The sequence below is a fragment of the Xenopus laevis genome, chromosome 5L, assembly GCF_017654675.1.
Source record: "Xenopus laevis strain J_2021 chromosome 5L, Xenopus_laevis_v10.1, whole genome shotgun sequence".
Classification (NCBI taxonomy): Eukaryota; Metazoa; Chordata; class Amphibia; order Anura; family Pipidae; genus Xenopus; species Xenopus laevis.
In genome coordinates this window covers 44,765,327-44,785,127 of record NC_054379.1, presented here as the reverse complement: position 1 = coordinate 44,785,127, position 19,801 = coordinate 44,765,327, and the positions used below count along the sequence as shown (strand labels likewise).

General features: G+C 37.7%; 1 protein-coding gene across 2 annotated transcripts in view; it reads left to right on the top strand.

Moving 5' to 3' along the window:
* spast.L (spastin L homeolog) overlaps positions 1-19,801 on the top strand; it is a 47,478-nt gene that overhangs the window by 16,094 nt on the left and 11,583 nt on the right. The window contains exons 4-7 of one of the 2 annotated variants that reach the window (XM_018262977.2): positions 6,502-6,597; positions 13,977-14,143; positions 15,759-15,895; positions 17,096-17,189. In XM_018262977.2, coding sequence (XP_018118466.1) covers positions 6,502-6,597; positions 13,977-14,143; positions 15,759-15,895; positions 17,096-17,189 — 494 coding nt within the window. The remainder of the gene's footprint in view (positions 1-6,501; positions 6,598-13,976; positions 14,144-15,758; positions 15,896-17,095; positions 17,190-19,801) is intronic. The other variant, XM_018262978.2, reaches the window with a different exon arrangement.

The window sequence follows — 19,801 nt, the reverse complement described above, 5'->3', positions numbered from 1 at the left end:
TCTTGTCATGGCCATTTTTATATAAATAATATTACTAATATATTATCTTGTTTGTTTCTTTTTTCCCATACTGTGTAAGTGAGTTGAAAATAAGTAAATATAATAAATAAGAATTTTCCTGATATTCTATATTAAATCCCAGAATTGTTTTGTTAACTTTTATTCATGCTGTTTTAGAAGGAAATTTCTAGAAAGAGAAATGTCCATATATTCAGTGTAATGGACATTTGTACAAGTATGGGCTCCATTATCCAGAATGATCCAAAATGATCCAAATTACAGAAAGGGCGTCTCCCATAGATGCCATTTTATCCAACTAATCCAAATTATTAAAAATGATTTTCTTTTTCTCTATATTAATAAAACAGTACCTTGTACTTGATCCAAACTAAGATATAATTAATCCTTATTGGAAGCAAAACCAGCCTGTTGGCTTTATTTAATGTTTACACAATTTTCTAGTAGACTTAAGGTCTGAAGATCCAAATAACAAAAAGATGTTATCTGGAAAACCCCAGGTCCCAAGCATTCTTGATAACAGGTCCCTTACCTGTAATGCCAAATGGGGGAATAAACAAAGCCCATTTCAATTAATCTCACCATGTGTTCTTACATGCTCCTTGTTTTAAATTTTACTTTCCTCTCATGATATGTTTAGGTTTGTAGCAAAATTATGCAAATCTGAGATATAACAAAGAAATGATAAAACTTTAACAGTTTTTTTTGTTGGCTATGGTAACCAAACAAATGTCCAGCCATATAATTTCAGAAATACCTGCAATGAGCTGTCAATGGTATAAAACATTATTATTTTTATGTCTCTATGATTATATAAAGTTGGAAACTTGGTGGTGCACAATTTCAGCCCATGAATGTTACATAACGCGGACAGCTGTTATTAGTTACCTGTTTAACTTCGGTAAACCTGTCTTATGAACAGGCACCCTAAAGGTATTGGATGTTTAAAGGAGAAGGAAAGCTGCCAAGTCAGTTAATTGCCAGTAGGTTAGCCACAATAGTGCAAGCTTGAATGCTATGTTTATTCAGTAGAATGCTTTACCATACCTGAGTAAACATCTCTAGAAGCAGCTCTCTGTTTGTTTAGGTTAGCAGCTGCCATATTAGCTTGGTGTGACATCACTTCCTGCCTGAGTCTCTCCCTGCTCGCTCATAGCTCTGGGCTCAGATTACGGCTGGGAGAAGGGAGGGGGAGAAAGGAACAAACTGAGCATGCTCAAGGCCGTGCTCTGGCAGTTTGAGATGAAAAAGGAAGTCTGATACAAAAGCTCCTGTGAACACAATAGAAGGAAAGAAATGCTGTGTTTCTTTTGATAAGAGGGCTCCGAGCAGCATTACTTTGAGGGTTTACTGGTATATTTCTATAGATCTTTTTGATAAGGCTTACTTAGTTTTAACCTTTTCTTCTCCTTTAGGGTAAGGTCCCACTGGGCGTTTCGGGGAGATTTAGTCACCTGGCGACTAATCGCCTCGTCTTTGCGGCAAACCAATCTCCCCAAACGCCTTCCCTCACTCTGCGCTGGCTAAAATGAAAAATCGCTGGCGCAAATCACATGGAGATTCATTTTCCGAAGTTGCCTCACGAGGAAACTTCGGACGACTTCAGAAAACAAATCGCTGCGAGTGATTAGAGCCAGCGATTTTTCATTTTAGCCAGCGCAGAGCGAGCGAATGCGTTCGGGGAGATTGGTCACCACAAAGACGAGGCGATTAGTCGCCTGGCGACTAAATCTCCCCGAAGCGCTCAGTGTGACCTTACCCTTAATACATCTTTCTCATAAATAGATTTTTAGCTATATTTTGGACATTGAGCATGGTCTGTTGGTGAGCTTCCTCAACTATACTTATTTTTTTCCTTCTGCAAAAAACATGTCTTTCTCTTTGTTGCTTGTCTCCTGCTGAAAGCAAGTGTTCCCAGCTATTTTTGAAGTAAATATGTTAAAACTAGTGGTGCCCCAAATTTTATCCTAGTTTGCATATTTAAATCAGAAAATAGTCTTTCTAACCAATCTTTGTATGCATTTCTTTTTCCCATATACATATCTTGCTATATCTGCATGGCTTTTGATCTTTAATGCTTTGATCCACTTTGAGATTCAGTGCTTATCCATTTTATGCTCTATTGTATCTTCCATCAAAATTAGGGATATTATTCAACCCACAGCCCTCCAGCTGTATTTGAACAGCAGGAGGACAGTGAGACATCCTACTTGTAAATTCACTAAAGAGCATGCGATTTTGTGCTGAATTTATAATTTCATGCTTCTGGTCATACACAGCATTGCTTCAGCTGCTAAAGCATTCTGTTCCACTCTGTAATCATACGCTAGGTTTTACTAACCGCAAGCTCATATGCGACATCGGGCATTAATATTGGGATGTGCTCATACGAAAGCATAACGAATTTGCAGCAAGTTAATTTTCATCTAGTGAGAGCAGACCGGTTGTCAGTGTGTTCTGGATATCTATGTACATAAGAAAAACTGTGTATAATAGGATGAGGCATGTGATTCTTTTGTATTAGAACATTTCGTAGTAAAACTCTTATACCACATATTTATGCAGCAGTTGTTTTGAAATATATTGCTCGTGTGTTACATTATATATTTTGGTGTGCATTTTCTGTTTTCCATAGAAAAAACACTACCTGCTCAGTTTTTGGTGCCCCCCACCAAAAAAAAAAAAGACTCTGCACTGAACAAGTGCCTTTCCTATGCCCCCTGTACTCCTTTTCTCTTTGTATAGCATAGTGGCATGTATAAAGAAATTTTTTTCTCTGTGCAGTATTTACAGGGGTTATTCACCTTTAAATCAACTTTTAGCATGGTGTAGAGTGATATTCAAACCAATTTGCAATTGGTTTTAAATATTTATTATTTGGGGTTCTTGAGCTATTTTGCTTTTTATTCAGCAGCTCTTCAATTTGCCGTTTCAGCAGTCTGGTTGCTAAGGTCCAAATTACCCTAGCAACCATGCATTGATTTGAATAAGTGACTGGAATATGAACAGGAGAGGGTCTGAATAGAAAGATGAATAATAATAATTAGCAATAATAATAAATTTGTAAGCATTTGTTTTTTTAGACGAGGTCAGTGACCCCCATTTGAAATCTGTGAAGAAGGTGCCTGCCACCTCTAGAGGAGGGACAGGCAATAAATGATTGACAGCTGAGATTTTTAAATGAGTTTATAACCGATATGGATGTTTAAAAAAAAAAAAATTGGGTTTCATGTTTTAATTTGAAAAGTACTTTTATTATACAAATTTTAATGTCTGGGTGGCAAGTCCCCTTTAAAATGCTCATAATATAATTCCCTTCAAAAAATGAGGACTTTTGTGCATGTGTTTTGCTTTTAGGCTAGCATGTGCCTTCTCTAACCTGCTTTAACTGCTGTTTGTTTTGTCTACGTTTTTTCATGTCTCCTACTATAACTTTCTATACATGCAAAAGGGAAAATAAGAAAGAAAAGCTGTACCTACGCTAAGGCTGTCTATTTGTCTCTCACTGTTTGATTTGTTCTTGGCAATTTGTTGGGCTAAATATTTTACTGTTACATTTGAAAAATGAAACACTTTTGAATGAATAGTGAACAATAAGCCACTATTTATTTAAAGTCAATGGACAGTAAAGTACAAGCAAATCTAGTAAACTTTCAAAGGAACTGGTGTGTGGTTTTAAAATATCCTTGTCACTGTTCTAAAAAATAATTTTTCCGTTTTTCTGGCTATTCTGAATATTATAGGGAGAATCTGATAAAATGAGAACTTGTCCTATTCTGAGCACAATAAGTAATCTTTTTCAGTGCTTAAAGGAAATGTTCACCTTTCAAATAACTTTTAGTATGATGTGGAGTTAAATTCTGACCCTAGCAACCATGCACCAATTTTAATAAGAGACTGAATAGGAGAGGATATGATGAGTAATAAAAAGTGGCAATAACAATACATGTATAGCCTTACACAACATTTGTTTTTTTTTTTTGATTGGGTCAGTGACCCCTGTTTGAAAGCTGGAAAGAGTCAGAAAAAGGCAAACGATTAAAAAACTATAAAAAAAAATTAAGACCATTTGAAAAGTTTCTTCAAATTTGCCATTCTTTAACATAAAAGTTAATTGAAAGGTGAACCACCCCTGTATGTCATTGATCTTCGCAGTTTTATCTAGGATTTTGGCTCAGCAGCCCATGCGGTATTTAAAACCGTGTCTCAAATGAGATGCTACTCCGCTTATTGCTTTTTCTGTCTTAGTGCTGTGCTAAAAGGGAAGCGGTTATATAAATGTGGGGAAAACAACAATGCCATAGCAACAAATAGAAAATATTTGTAAACATCTTAAAATTACACTACTCTCAGAATAATCTGTGTGATGTAATAGAAAGAAAATGTCAGGAGGCCAACATTCTGATTTTGGGATCTTTCCTCCTGGTCATCGCCTCATGCAGAATCGGCACCATGATGTATGAAAATCCAAATTACAGAAAGATCCCTCATCCGCAAAATTCAATAAGAATAAGAATCTTTTTTAGCTTATGGAATCACAAAGTATTGTTTATAAAGTTGTGATTTTTGTGTATATTTTATATAAATTATATATGCATGGGATTCATTGCATATATTCTGATATTAAAAGGGAAGTAAAGTCAAAAAATTTAATTCCTTTAAAGGGTCCCCTGCCTAAATATAAGCCAATCTTCTATATACGTCAATAAAAGTTGTCTACCCTTTTCATAAAAATCATGATTTTCTGCACTCCAGTTCCCCCTTCTCTCCAATCACACGGACTTCAGCCAGCATGAATTCCTCAACCCGGCCGGTACACAATTTTTTATTGAATTATATTGAAGATAGCTTATATTTAGGCAGTGGAAATGAATTTTTGTGGAAATTTTGACTACCTCCCCATTAAAATAAAGTCAAATCCTGTGTAAGTTTATAGACATTTGCTTGGTTTCCAGAAGAATCTGCACAGTTTATATAGAATATCTTTTTTTTTTTTTACTAGCAATATAAGGCATGACACATTGCAAATTGAGTTGCAGTGTCGGGCAGTTTATATCTAAACATCTGGATGCACACTGCTAACCTTTGGAACCATCAGGGATTTTTGCTTAGGGGAGCAAATGGGTTATCAGTACAAACTGCTTAGTGCTTTGGTGAGATAATCTTCCCTTTGCTTTGTGCTTACTGTATAAGTTGCTTGTCCCTTCACCAGTATTTTTCCAGTATTTTTTTTTCTGTTTTAAGCCTATTGGTTGGTGAAAAGATACCTGCTTTATAAAAACAAAATTGCTTTTTGCTTGTTTTGTGAGGTGGCTTAGCCAAATCAGCTCACTCAAGCAGAGACAGACCTGACAATTGTCTTTTTAATGTATGCAATAGGCACATCATATATCAGGTACTGGGTTACCACTGTATGATGATCTCCCTTGTAAATAAGGTTTATAGGTGCTGTCCTGAGCTCTAACAGAAGGTTTAATTCCTTAAGGGTTAGTTCACACGAGGAGATTCGAGGATATTTTGTCGACTTCTGGGCGACAATCTACCCAAACTGCCTCCTTGTGTTATCCCATCCGCTATGATGAAAAGTCGCCTGCGCTAAAGCACATGCGGCGATGAGTTTTGAGAAGTCGCCCGAAGTTTCCTTGTGAGGCAACTTCAGGCTACTTCTGAAAACGCAGCACCGCGTGTGCTTTAGTTGTTTATTATAGCGGATGGGAAGAAACGAGGAGGCAGTTGGGGGAGATTGTCGCCCAGAAGACGAGGCAATTAAAAAAAAAATGTCCCCGAATCTCCTCGTGTGAACTAACCCTTAAGGGGAAGCAGTTCATCTTCTCCAACCACATTTAAATCTCTTGGAAAGCCTATAAGCAGTGGATAAACGATCCCATAAATACTACTCTCATTTATATATCCTGGTCATCTTGTAGGCCTGTTCTGTCTGTTACTTAGTCTAGTAGTCCTGACATTTGCACCCTTTGGTATGTTTGCAGGAACAAAATGTTGATATATTTGGAAATGCATGGTGGGCATCACCAGCAATGACCCATGGTCTCAAAAACCATTACAAAATGAGTTAAACTTGCTAAAAGCAGTCTAGCAGTCATAGGAAACTATCTGGTGCAGTGTGTATGTTTATCTATATATTAAATAAATAAAATATATCTATAATCTAAATGTATGTTTTAGTATGACTTTGCTGATTTCCTAAGGTGGTTAGCAATGAAATGTAAAAAACGAAAACTAAAATGTAGCCTCTTACATTGTTTTACAACCATAGAACTAAGCAAAGGTGAGATTATTATTTACGAAGGTTTATAATGTACTGTATGCTGCAGAGAAAAGTATTCTCATCTGGCTGGAAGTAGTACACCTGCACATGTATCTCTCCAAGAACCAGTGATTAAACATGTTCTTTTATTCATCTTTTTTTGTTTGGCTTTACATTTATTTTGTTTCCTTCCCCCTTCTCCTCTGTTTGCGTAGCAAAGCTGCAAGCAGATATACAAGGTCAGCACTCGCATATGGAGGTCTGTAGTGACAATACTAACTTACCATGCCGCAATGGACTTCTGAAGCCAGGTGGGTTTGGCTCTCTGTCAATGCCTTCTTTGATCGATTCTCATACAAGGTTTCTGTATTTGGTACTTAGGAGAATTCCAGCATACTGTACAATAATATAGAATATTTGATTACAATCAATCCAATGTATATTTAATTTTTCTTATTGTTATATCCATACCATCGATTGTGTTATCTCGTTCAGGGTCTAGCCCTTGAGCATCCTTTCTTAAAGATTGGTATTAGTGTTTCCTTGATATTGTGTACTTTTAGTGATTCTGGGTTTCCTCCTTTTTTAATGCTCTGCCAGGTTTTTACTGCAGCGGCTTTCAGTTGCTGTTTATTTGTGGGCTTTTCTGTCCAAAGTTTAGTCTTCAACAAGTGAAATTCATACTCAATTGAGTTCAGATCAGGTGACTGACTTGGCCATTCAAGAATATTCCACTTGTTTGCTTTAATAAACTCCTGAGTTGCTTTGGCTGTATGTTTTGGTTCATTGTCCATCTGTATTATGAAACGCCTCCCAATCAATTTGACTGCATTTAGCTGGATTTGAGCAGACCGTGTCTCTGCACACCTCAGAATTCATTCGGCTGCTTCTGTCCTGTGTCACATCATTGATAAACACTAATTGTCCCAGTGCCACTGGCAGCCATGCACGCCCAAGCCATCACACTGCCTCCGCCATGTTTTATAGAGATGTGGTATGCTTTGGATCATGAGCTGTTCCACGCCTTCTCCATACTTTTTTACTTGCCATCATTCTGGTACAGGTTGATCTTGGTTTCATCTGTCCAAAGAATGTTTTTCCAGAACTGTGCTGGCTTTTTTAGATGTTTTTTTAGTCCAATCTATCCTTTCTATTCTTGATGCTTATGAGTGGTTTGCACCTTGCAGTGCACCCTTTGTATTTACTTTCATGCAGTCTTCTCTTTATAGTAGACTTGGATATTGATACGCCTACCTCCTGGAGAGTGTTGTTCACTTGTTTGGCTGTTGTGAAGGGGTTTCTCTTCACCATGGAAATGATTCTGTGATCATCCACCACTGTTGTGTTCTGTGGATGTCCAGGTCATTTTGCGTTGCTGAGTTCACCAGTGCTTTTTTGTTGAACCCACTGAATTAAAGCTGAAAGTCTGCAGTTCAACTGCATCTGAGTTGTTTCATTTAAAATTCATTGTGGTAATGTACAGAACCAAAATTAAAAAAAAAAGTTTCTGTCCAACTTTTTATGGACCTTACTGTAGGGCCCCATTGGTGAACTTGTTTGTTATTGATTAGTAGATGCAGTTTTTGTCTGTTCTGCTAACTACTGAAAGGGTGAAAATCATGAAGAATGAATTCTTAACATGTTTGTTTTTGGTGATTTTGTACTACAGTGCCTTAAATGATGATGATTAACTACAGTAGATATGGGGGTTTGGGTAGTTCACACATTCTAAGACTTCAGAATAAGTTTGCAATTAGTCCTTTTTTGGTATGGTTTTTATTCATTTATTTTTTTGTGCAGCTGTCCAGCTTGCCTTTTTATCGATATTTTATTAGGTTTGATTATCATAGCAGCTGCCCATTCAGCAAATTGGTTGCCAGAATTGAAGATTAATAGTAGAGGGATGAAGCTGCTGACCAAAAAGCGGAAAAATAGCAAGGCTAATGATTTGAAAACCATAAACAATTAAAAAATACTTGTTAAAATTATGTACCTATTTCATATAAAAAATGTGATAATGTGATACCATTTATTGGATAACTGATATATGTATATACACACATACATAATAGTTACATCAAATGTGTAGTTTAAGTATTCAGCAAGGACATGTACTGTGATCATTTGGTGCTGTCAGACCTTTTGAAATGTACATTGTGCAGCTTGGGGGTTTTAACTCATAACTGCACTTTTATTCCTGTTTAAGCCACTGTGGAGGATGTTGCACTTTTCCATAAATTAACAACTTTGTATTTTTCATTTTTGTGGCACTAGTATCCCTAGTGTCACAAGAACAATACAAATATGCCTTTATATTCGCTAAAGAAGTAAAAGCACAAAAAAAAATACTAATTCCCTAACAAAAAATAGGCATTGCAAGAATTAAACAGTAGCACATGAAACGTATTTACACATAAAGCTTTAGAAGCAATTAAATGTTGCAACATTCCCTTTACCATGGTAAAACCTTTTTTGTGTGCAAAACTAATCAGTTTAGCTGGATAGTCGTTAAAAGCAGGCTAATAATGTGAAGAATTTTATAAATTAATACCGCCTTGTTTCTGGGATGCCGGTGTGCCTTAAGGTAGCATTAGAATAAAAAAAACACTTATTTGGCCAATTGAGTATATAATTTCACTAGTATCTGATCCAACTGGGCAATCTATCAAGGAGGAGTCTGTGCTGGACTCATACACAGTTCAATGAGTGGCTCATGTTTGGGCTCCTCAGAATTGTGAATTGTGTCACCTTGCATTTTGATACACTGATTAGTGATTGTTTTTGGGTTACAGAGCCACAGAAAGTTATATATTTCTCAGATACTGACTGAATGGCAGAGTTATTTATATACATGTGGTGTGCTGTACAGATACAGAGTATGTTACCTGGAATGCTTGGCATTTGAGATTGCTTGTGTAAAAGCTACTTTACATAACCACTTTTTCAGTAAGACGTTTTATTAAATTCACTGCGCACAAGAGCTAACTATAAAATTTGCAAACCTTCTTCCACTGTCAGAAGTAGTCGCTAAACAGTTTCTGGGTTCGCAAAAGCTATTCGCACAAAGGCAAACTTGTTCGCACAGAGGCATAACTTTTCACATTACAAATATTTTTTCTGTTACCGACTTTTATTACATTCCCCCAATAGAATGTAGTCGCGCTGGTGTGAGGTAAGTTCTGTGCATTGTGCAATATTGGATGTCATTGCTACCACTGAGGAAAAGTATGAGTCGAGAGGTCCTCCCATTCCTCTGATATGCCGCAGTATAACTGCGGCATATCAGATGCCCATTTAGTATAACTTTCTGCAAAAGGATTGCCTCTCTGCTTGCTGAGGGTGGAATAGATGCAAGAGATTAGGTCCTTATGGACTGGTGTCGTGAGCACTTCCTCAAGGGTTAAGAGAGAGAGACCTTCGGTGAAGAGGGGAACTGACTGTTTGCTGTCTGAGCTGGAGGTACCTGAACCACATAGTCTTAGGGAGGATATATTCAGCTGTTAGGGTTTTGTGGATTTTAGGCCTTGGTTATCATAAAGCTGTCCAAGATATTTGATTTTATATTTATAGGTACATATAGGTGTGAAGGCGGAGACCGTATCATGTACCTCTTAATCATATTTAAGGGCTTTTGTCCATATCGCGGTAGCATGCTTATGGTGGGGGGGGCAACCCCTTTGTGTATTCCCCCTTACTGGAGTGTTTGTTAGTGATTCAATCGAACCAGCTGCCTCTGCTAAAATGGGGATAGCAGCATTTTCTGCTGTGGGGGAAAACCACCAGGCTACATAGACTATCTGAGAAGCGAGGTAGTAGAGTTGGAAGTGTGGCATCGACAACCCAACAGTACTCTTAAGTGCTCCTTAAGGTTTTGAGACTTATGCGCGGCTGCTTATTAGCCCAAATGAAGGAGCGAGTCATTGAATCAAGCCTGGGAAATATGTTGATTGGGAGGGGGGTTGAGGAGTTATGGAATAGGTAGAGTAGTTTGGGCAAAACTACCATTTTTATAAGATTGACACGACCCAGTAAGTTGTGGGAGACCCACCCAGTGCGTGAAATTGGTGCTTAATTATTATTAGTATTATTGGGTCTATATTGAGTTCTCTGAATTTGTACGGGTCTGACCCAGACTCCCAGGTATTTAAACACCTCCACCTGTTGTAGCGGTAAGGTGAGTAAATGTGGATAAGGCATGAGTTTATTTAATATCATATATGTGGACTTTTGTCAATTAACTCGTAGCCCTGAGACCTCCCCAAATTGGTTCACCAGTCCAAGCAGCTCCATATGAGATTGGAACGCCGGTTGGCTAGTACTTTTGCCAAAATGTTTACGTCAGTGGAGAGAAGTGAGACGGGCCATTAAGCAGGACAGTCTGCCAGATCGCCCCCCTTCTTAGGTATCAGGACTATTAAGGCCTCCATGAAAGGATGGTGGTAGAGTTCCGGCTCCCAGTGCCTCCTCGTAAAGTTGAAGCAGCCTAGGAGCCAGGGAGTCCACATTAAGTTTGTACCATTCCAATGGGATGCCATCCAGTCTTGGTGTTTTCCCGGTGGGGAATAAGGATATGGTATACTTGATTTCAGTTACTGATAATGGCATTTCCAGAAGTTGCCTATCATGTGGTGATAAGTTTTCCAAGGGTATGTTTTTTTAGATATTGTCTTGGGTCTGGGGTGAACAAAGATGTCACTGATACTCTTAGGAGTGTCAAGCAGGTCTCCCTTGGAGAGCGTACCTGTGTACCTGTGTCCAATGCAGGAGACGTAACTAAATTAAGATCACCCATTAGTACCAGCGGGGCTGGATCCAAATGACTGAGTTTGGCCAGGAGTTCAGAGAGAACAACCAGATTCGCCGGAGGGGTCAGGTACACACAGGTAACTACGTATAGGTTGTTTTCCCACAAACATCTTACTATTACATATCTACCCTTTGGGTCTGTACATACATGTTGAATACTAAGGTTGGCCGATTTGCTAATAAGAATAGCTGTCCCACAGGAGTATGTAGAGTAGGAGGCATGTAGTACCTTGAAGTAGATTTACACAGATTAGCGTTTGTTTTTTTGTTTATGTCCGTTTTTGTGGTGGTTCCCTGGCTGCTCCGTCTCTGACATTCTATGTAGTAACAATATATTGTAAGTTTGGGAAGCACTTGAAACAGCAGGATAACTGCAGTTAAGCGTTTATTGCGCTTCCACACAACATGTTTCGGGCACATAGGCCCCTTTTCAAGTGTGTGTAGTACCTTGGCCACCATGCTTTTTTTTAGTGCGAGGACTCTTACTACTCACAGGTGCGTTTCTTGTAGCAATACAAGATCCGGGATGTGTTTTTTTAAGATATTTAGGCCCCTGACGTTCCAGGAATATAAGTTTTAAGAGACACCCTGGCAGTTGTAGTGTAACCTTTCTCTCCTATGGGTTATCCCTAGCCCAGTGCACCACAGCATAATGCCACATTTGTCTACCTCAATTGGATATGAGAGCATAGTAAGTTAGTGTAGAGGGCTGTCTCGCGGTCCAGCCACTTAGCAGCCTCTTCCAAAGAAGTAGAAGTAGACTCTGCAATAGCTGCAAGTAGGATCTGTACTCCAGGGTCCTGCTGTGGGGGTGTCAGTGGGGGAATTTCGGGTTCCCCCTCTCAGTCTTCAATGTCTCTGGGTGGGGAACCAGGTCCTTTGTCTGCCTTGTTTGTATACTGTTCTAGGGTTTTCTGTTTAGGGCCATACTTGCCCATATTGAGAGAATAGGGTAGATGGTGTCGCTTGCGTGTAATGCCTTGGACAACAAATTTATATTATCAAAGTATCATTTCTGTGCTGGTTGAGAGTCTATCCAAGCCCAAGCTGGGGGTGCTCCAACCAACAGCCACGGAAGTGGTATTTTGTACTGTGCAGATGTCTGTATTGCTACCTAGGTATGGAGTAATTAATGGACCACTGATTTTAGAGGTGTAATTGTCAGCATGAAGTACAGTGGCTTGTAGATGGGGGTTAGATTGTCCAAGCCCCACACAACAGGATCAAAGTCAGTAGTTGCACTGGTGTGTGTGTGGACTGGGATCTAATATGTTTGGCTTGTGGAGCCCTTTCCAGCATGGGTTAACTGGTGGATCTTATTTGCCAGGAGCCTGCCTTGTGTCCCTTTTATGCATAGGCTGGGCGGGGAGGCCCCCGAGAACAGCTCCTGGCTTGGCTGTATGGGATGAAGCTGCATGGCTGGTGACCACCTTTACAGTTAAGTCTGTGTGTTGGGGGCAAAAGAGGGTGCCTCTGGGGTCCAGCTTTGCTGATGTGTCAAGGGGGGGTATGTGAGCCCTTCTCCCTCTTACTTGGTCCGTGCCAGTAGTTTCTTAGCTGCATGCTGTTTGTGAACGCCAACTTGCGTTCCAGTCTGGCCAGCCATCGGGTCGGCTGCTAATTGAGGCCCCGGCTTCCATCATGGTTGCAGGCCGCAAGTGTTGGACTGGCCCACCAGGATACCAGGAAAACTCCCGGTGGGCCCTCATGCTGCTAAACATTTGGAATAATGGATTATAGTATGTACAGAACAGAGACTAGGAGAATAGAGGTTGTGAGGAAAGGAAGAATAATGGTACTGAGAGTGGACCCCTGGTCTAAGGTTTTTTGGTGGGCCCCAGGTCTAAGGTTTTTGGGTGGGCCCCTGGTGTCCCAGTCCAACACTGGCCGCAAGTTTATTTCGGCCGTCTGGAGCCCCAGGAAGTCAGTTTTTTTTAAGTTTTTTTTTTTTGCTATCTTTAATATGTGCAAATACAGGCTGTCACCTCACAAACACACTCTCACTTCATATAAAATCAATTCTGAACCTTAACCAAATAGCAACAATATAACGTAATATCTCTTATTAAAACATATTGTCTGTACACTATCTGGTGCTCAAAATACAATGCATTGCCTTTTTATTTGTGGAAGATGCTCTCTATAATGGATAAGCACATTCTCTGTGGCTATACAGGTCAAAATAGTGTATTGAACATATAAATGGTTTTCTCAGTAAATATATTTCTAATGGGGCTATTGACATGACGTTTACACCAGATGTAGTAACAACCCAAGTACTCAAAATAAATAAGTCCATAAATTAATTTGTGGAATGACACAGGGAATAAGTATTGAACACATGAAGAAAAGAAGGTGCCTGTCGCTTGTTACCGACATCTGGTGTACATTTCATGTCAATAGGCCCATTAGAAATATATTTACTGAGAAAAACATTTACCTGTCCAAAACTTATTTTCACTGCTGTGTGTGTTAATATTAAATATTATATATATGATAACTAAATCCTTTTTTTCTTATGTATTTTGATGTTTGTCAGATTATAACTGAATCTCCATTTTCTTCATGCTGCAGCATTGCACAATCTTCAGAATGTATTCCCAATATGTTTTATTCACTAAATAATATATTAAACATTATATATATATATATATATATATATATATATATATATGTTTAATAAATAAACAGATGTTATTGTGTTTGAATAGTGAACCAAAAAGCAGCGTAAACATCTGCCCAGCTGCAATTACCCTTCTTTTGGAAGCATCCACCAAGTGAAGTCCTAATTTTGGTACATGAGTTTCATCCTCCTTTAATCTGTCACAGAACCTGTTTCGACTGTCATTTCCTTCATCTGTGATGATTTGCTTTCTTTTTTCAGAAAAAGGGGCTGTTCCCAAAAAGAAAGATCCACCACCGCTTACAAGTAACTCATATTCTCGTGTAAAGGCACCTCCTAAGAGCGGGTCATTAGGCAACAGGATATCTAACTGTACTGGTGTATCATCTTCAGCTAGGCAAGCTGGTGCACATATACCTTCTAACAGGGTAAGCGCAAGAGAGGTGTATTACTAAACCTTAAAGGATCAGTAACATACATTTTTGTTATTAAAAAATTAGTTAGTGTAGAACGAAAAAAAACCCACAAAGAAATATTAAACTTTTAAATCGCCAAGTCTTTATTAAGAAATAACTTACCGAAACTCCGCTTGCGCTCCTCTTCAGAAAAGGCGACGATCCATCATGCGGCGCTCGATTTCTTTTCCCTGGCTATCTCCTGTAAGGAAAGCGGGAGAGGAGAAATCGAGCGATGCACTATGGATCGCCGGATTGCCTTTTCTGAAGAGGAGCGCAAGCGGAGTTTCGGTAAGTTATTTCTTGATAAAGACTTGGCGATTTAAAAGTTTAATATGTCTTTGTGTTTTTTCTCGCTCTACACTAAATGTTACTGGTCCTTTAACTTTCTGGCAGGATTACTTTCACCATTTACTTTCAAGCTATTTGATTTTTTTTTTTTTTTTAAGCACTGAAACTGCTATACAACGTAGGCTTATTAACTGCAAATCCTTGAATGAGGAGGAAAAAATTGAACAGAATACACCAAAACTGTCATACGTTTAAATTCTTGACACCCCATGTAACACTTTTTTTTGTCTTTGCAATATAAGAAGGGTCCAGCCATCCATAGCTTAAAGGAAAACTATAACCCCCAAATGTAGGTCTCTATAAAAAATATATTGCATAAAACAGCTCATATGTAAAATCCTGCTTCATGTAAATAAACCATTTTCATAATAATATACTTTTCTAGTAGTATGTGTCTTTAGGTAATCATAAATAGAAAATTGCCATTTAAAAAAAATAAGGGCCGCCCCCTGGGATTGTACGACTCACTGTGCACACAAACATACCAAACAAACTATACAGACAGAGTTCTGTCTTTTGCTTCCACACATCTTCCTGTTACAGAGCTGCAGTATTTCTGGTCAGGAGATCTCTGAGGCAGCACACTGACCATCACAAAATGGTGGCTCAAGGCAAGAGATGTAAATATATAGATCAGTTTGGTAAGATTCTGCAATATGCCACATAATATGATGTAAACTATCTGTTGCTTTTTGGGGGTATAGTTTTCCTTTAAAGGGGTCTAAACCCCAAAACAATGAACTGACGCAAACTTACTCAGGGTGCTTTTCTGAGCACTTCTGTAATTTACATTCAATTTCTACTTTTAGTGTGTTCTTAGATATGCATTTTTAGACTGCTAATTCCAGGCTTCTGCAGCGGAGCTAAACACCTGTCAACCAGTCTAAAACTGAGCTAATATCTCAGAAACCACTTAAAATAGAAAATGAAAGTAAATTGCAAAAAATCTGAGCTCAATCTGTATAGGTTTATACAAAGTCAAGGGTTTAATGCCACCATGTTTGAAATTTTACATTGGGTTCTCCACAGCAAGTATTTAAAAATATATGATGAAAATTGTAGAAAACTTGACAGTTTACTTGTTACTGTTTTTTCCCATCCCACTGAAATAATCTTTGTTATACCAGAAGAGGGTGCTCCAGATCCTTTGTTATATATACATAATAGTCCAAATGTGTGTTTGTGTATATGTATTAAACGTTTTGTTGTGTTTTTTTTTTTAAATTTAATTTTAAAGGGAGTGGCAGGAAAGAATAACACAAGAACAAATAAGCCAACAACACCCACTACTGCAGTACGGAAAAAGGACATGAAGAATTTACGAAATGTAGATAGTAATCTTGCAAATTTGATTTTGAATGAAATTGTGGACAGGTATGGTCTGTTTCCTTCGTTAATCATGTTTATGCTTTATTACCCTTAAATATCTTGTGTCAATGTATGTGGTTACATGGTTATTATGTTTACTCCTATTGATGACAGACGCTGAGGGATTTATTTCTTTTCTCTGCAGTGTAGGGTAATCTTTTCGGGAGCAAAGTTTAAAGGCATCAGAAGTTTTATTTTTATTTTTTCGCATTTCATTTTTTTTGCGTTTTCACATACAGAAATCCTTACTGATGTTAATGGGAAAATATTCTGTGCCCTCTTTTTCAAAATGTACTCAATGAATAAATCCTTTCAGCCTATTTTAATTACAAAAAAAGGTAAACATAGCAAACAGGGAAATTGATCCTTGCATGCCAGATAATTAGATTCCCAGTTCACAAGTAATCCCCTGCCAAATGGATCCCTCTCAAAAGAAAAGTGGGAAGATATGGGGTTATGTATTGGTAATCTAATTATTCATCATGCAAGACCAAACATAAAGTAGCTTAAGTTTGTCATGTTTAGCCTGGGAAATAATAAAAGCCATAGATTTTTTGTGATTAAACCAATAGACAAAAGTATGTTCAGTACAAGCCCTATTCACTAAATTCATGTTGAACAAGGGTATGCTGTCCCTTTAAGGAACATGTACAAGATGTAAGCTGGAAAAAATCAAAAGCAGATATATTTGCATTATCAGTCTTGAGCCATTATTTATTTCATTTAACATTTATTTGTATTTTCTTCAATATTCTTGTGAATTTTTTATTTACTATTTTGAAAATTATTCTCTGCCGTGTGTAAGCCTATAAGGCATTATAGTTGTACTATTTTTGGCTATTTTTATTGACCTGTGCATGGGCAGCTTTAGTTAATAAAATTGTTGGATAGCTTATGCAGTTTTAATATCGTTATATTTGTTCTAATTGAAATCGCTGCAGTTTTCTGCTTACAGGAGCTCTGGCCCAGGGTATCCGGTAAATAACTGGGGGTGGGGGTACATAACATTTCTATTCCCCCTCCCCAAGAGATTTACGTTTGTTTTCCTTTAAATATATTTTTTCATGCAGAGGGAAACAACTACGGTCTTTACCCCACCACAGCTTTATAGAATGCAGTTAATTTTATGCCAATTTTACATATAATGTTTCCTATTTAATAATATACCCCAGCACAGACAAAATGTTGTTGTTTTTCTTCCTCTAGTGGTCCATCTGTCAAGTTTGCTGACATTGCTGGACAAGATCTAGCCAAGCAAGCCTTGCAGGAGATAGTTATTCTTCCTTCTATACGGCCTGAGGTAACATCTTCAGTTTTTTAAACCTACACTTAAACCTATGTTTTACAAAAAATTATATTGGATGGTTATAATTAAGGGGCAAGCCTTGTGATGCAGTAATTAGCATTGTTGCAAATTCAAATAGGTTACTGGCTGCAACAAGTTTGTATGTTATACTTGTATGTTTCCTCCGGTTTATTCATAAAGTGCTGTGGCACTTCATGCCACAGCACTTCATGAATAATACCCACTTCTTATGGTTACAGGCCAACGTTTATTAAAAGAGAAAGTTGGCTATTACTACAAAATAATCCATAAACTTCAGGAGGGGCTGTTGGGAAGTGATACTGGTTTTGGTGCAAAGGAATATATATACAGTATACACATTACAATTCTCCATCAGGATGTTATTTTTGTTTTGCAATAAATCCATAATTATGTGATTATCCAATCAGTGACTCTCCTCGTGAATTTCATTTTTACCACTCCATGAGTATCATAATGCTATATAATTAATCACTATAAACCATCTGTAAACCATCTGTAGTATTACAATAATCTCGGTTCATATAATAAGTGATAATATCATAAAATTTGTGCATTAAAACATGTGAACCCATCCCAATTTTATCGATAAGATGATGAGGGAAACCTTTTGGATACATGAAATAAATTGTGTAACCCCCACACTTTGTTTCTATTGACAATGGTTGGTTTTTTGAAATGGCATTGTATTATCCTTGAGAAAGGTCATATTGAGGACCGAAACATTGGACTTTGGTACAATGAGTTAAAAATAAAAGGTTAAGATTTTAAGATTTGGTGTGCTGGTTTAAAGACTTTTTTTATACATTGATTGTAACTGAGCACCTCAGATATAGATTAGATAGATATAGATATAGATTTTTTTTTTCCATTGGAGTGCATATACTCATAAGGACCATTATATATTTATATTAGGGTAACTTCAATTTAGAATTTCTTTATATTAAGAAAAATGAATGTGTAAAATCTTTTTATTTAGACATTAAATGCTGCCCATCCTTGATGGTGGTTCAACTAGAGGACTGTGTCCCCTGCTATAAAAACTGAACTTGGTTCTCCCCTAGTCTACTTACTACTAGCCCTACTCCTAGTTTGCAAACTGATGATCACCAGGACATAGACCTAGGCTTTTGGAGGAGGGTAAGGAAGAAATGGGTAAAAACTCCAGCAACACATTGTGAGAAGCTTGTGGAAGGCTACCATAAGGGTTCTATTTATCATGCTGTGTAAAAAGTGGAGTAAAACATTACCATTGATGTTGCTCATAAAAACATCACCGGTAATGCTTCACTCTACTTTTCACACAGCATGATAAATAAACCACTAAGTGTTTGATGCAAGTTAACAATTAAAAGGCAATTCCACTAAATACCAGTGTATGTAAACTTTTGACCCACCAGAAATCCGATATGGTAAATAAAAGTGGAAATAAATCGGTTTCTAAGCTATTACTTTGAAATAACCTTATACTGAAATAAAGTAGGCACCCCATAATGTATGGAAACATGATATGAGTGAAGTTTAGGATAGGTATATGTAAACTTTAGGACTCAACTATGTGTCTTAATGCTGATGAATCAAAAGTGTTACTGTAAGTTAAAGGGGAACTATCGCGGAAATTAAAATTTAATATAAGCTTCATCATACTGAATTAAGAAACTTTCTAAATACACTCAATTAAATAAACTGTACTGTTTATGAAATAATCAAGTTTATATTTACTATTTCTCGCTCAGTATTGGTTTCTCTTCATTCTGTCGTTTTGCAGCAGTTGGGTGTCAGATTGACATTTAGATCCAATATATCTTATAGGGGGGTGGTCCTTTTGCCTAGAAAATATATTTAGGGATGCACCGAATCCAGGATTCGGTTTGGGATTCGGCCAGGATTCAACATTTTTCAGCAGGATTCGGATTCGGCCAAATCCTTCTGCCCAACCGAACCCTAATTTGCATATGTCAATTAGGGGCGGGAGAGAAATTGCTTGAGTTTTTGTCACAAAACAAGGAAGTATAAAAAAAAAATTCCCATCCCTAATTGGCATATGCAATTAGGATTTGGTTCGGTATTCGGCTAATCTTTCGGGAAGGATTCGGTGCATCCCTAGATATATTAGAGCTCACTCTATTAAAGGACCAGTAAAAAAAAAATTTTTTAAAAAACACCCAAGACAATTTTAACTTTTAAATCGCAAAGCTTTTATTAAGAAATGACTTACCGATTCTCTGCATGCGCTCCTCTTCAGAAATTGCGACAGGACGATGATCCATTGTGCGGCGCTTGATTTCTCCTCCCTGGCTATCTCCTATAGAAGGCAGGGAGGATAAATCGAGTGCCGCACAATGGATCGTAGTCCTGTCATCGTTTCTGAAGAGGAGCGCATGCAGAGAATTGGTGAGTAATTTCTTAATAAAAGCTTTATGATTTAAAAGTTAAAACCGTCTTGGTGTTTTTTTAGTTACAAAGAAACTCATTTTAAAAAAAAATTTGTTACTGGTCCTTTAAAATCATCAGAAATCCTGTCTCTCTACATGCAGAATTTGTGCAAAAGGCAATTATTTTTTTAGATTTTGTTTTTACTGGAATCA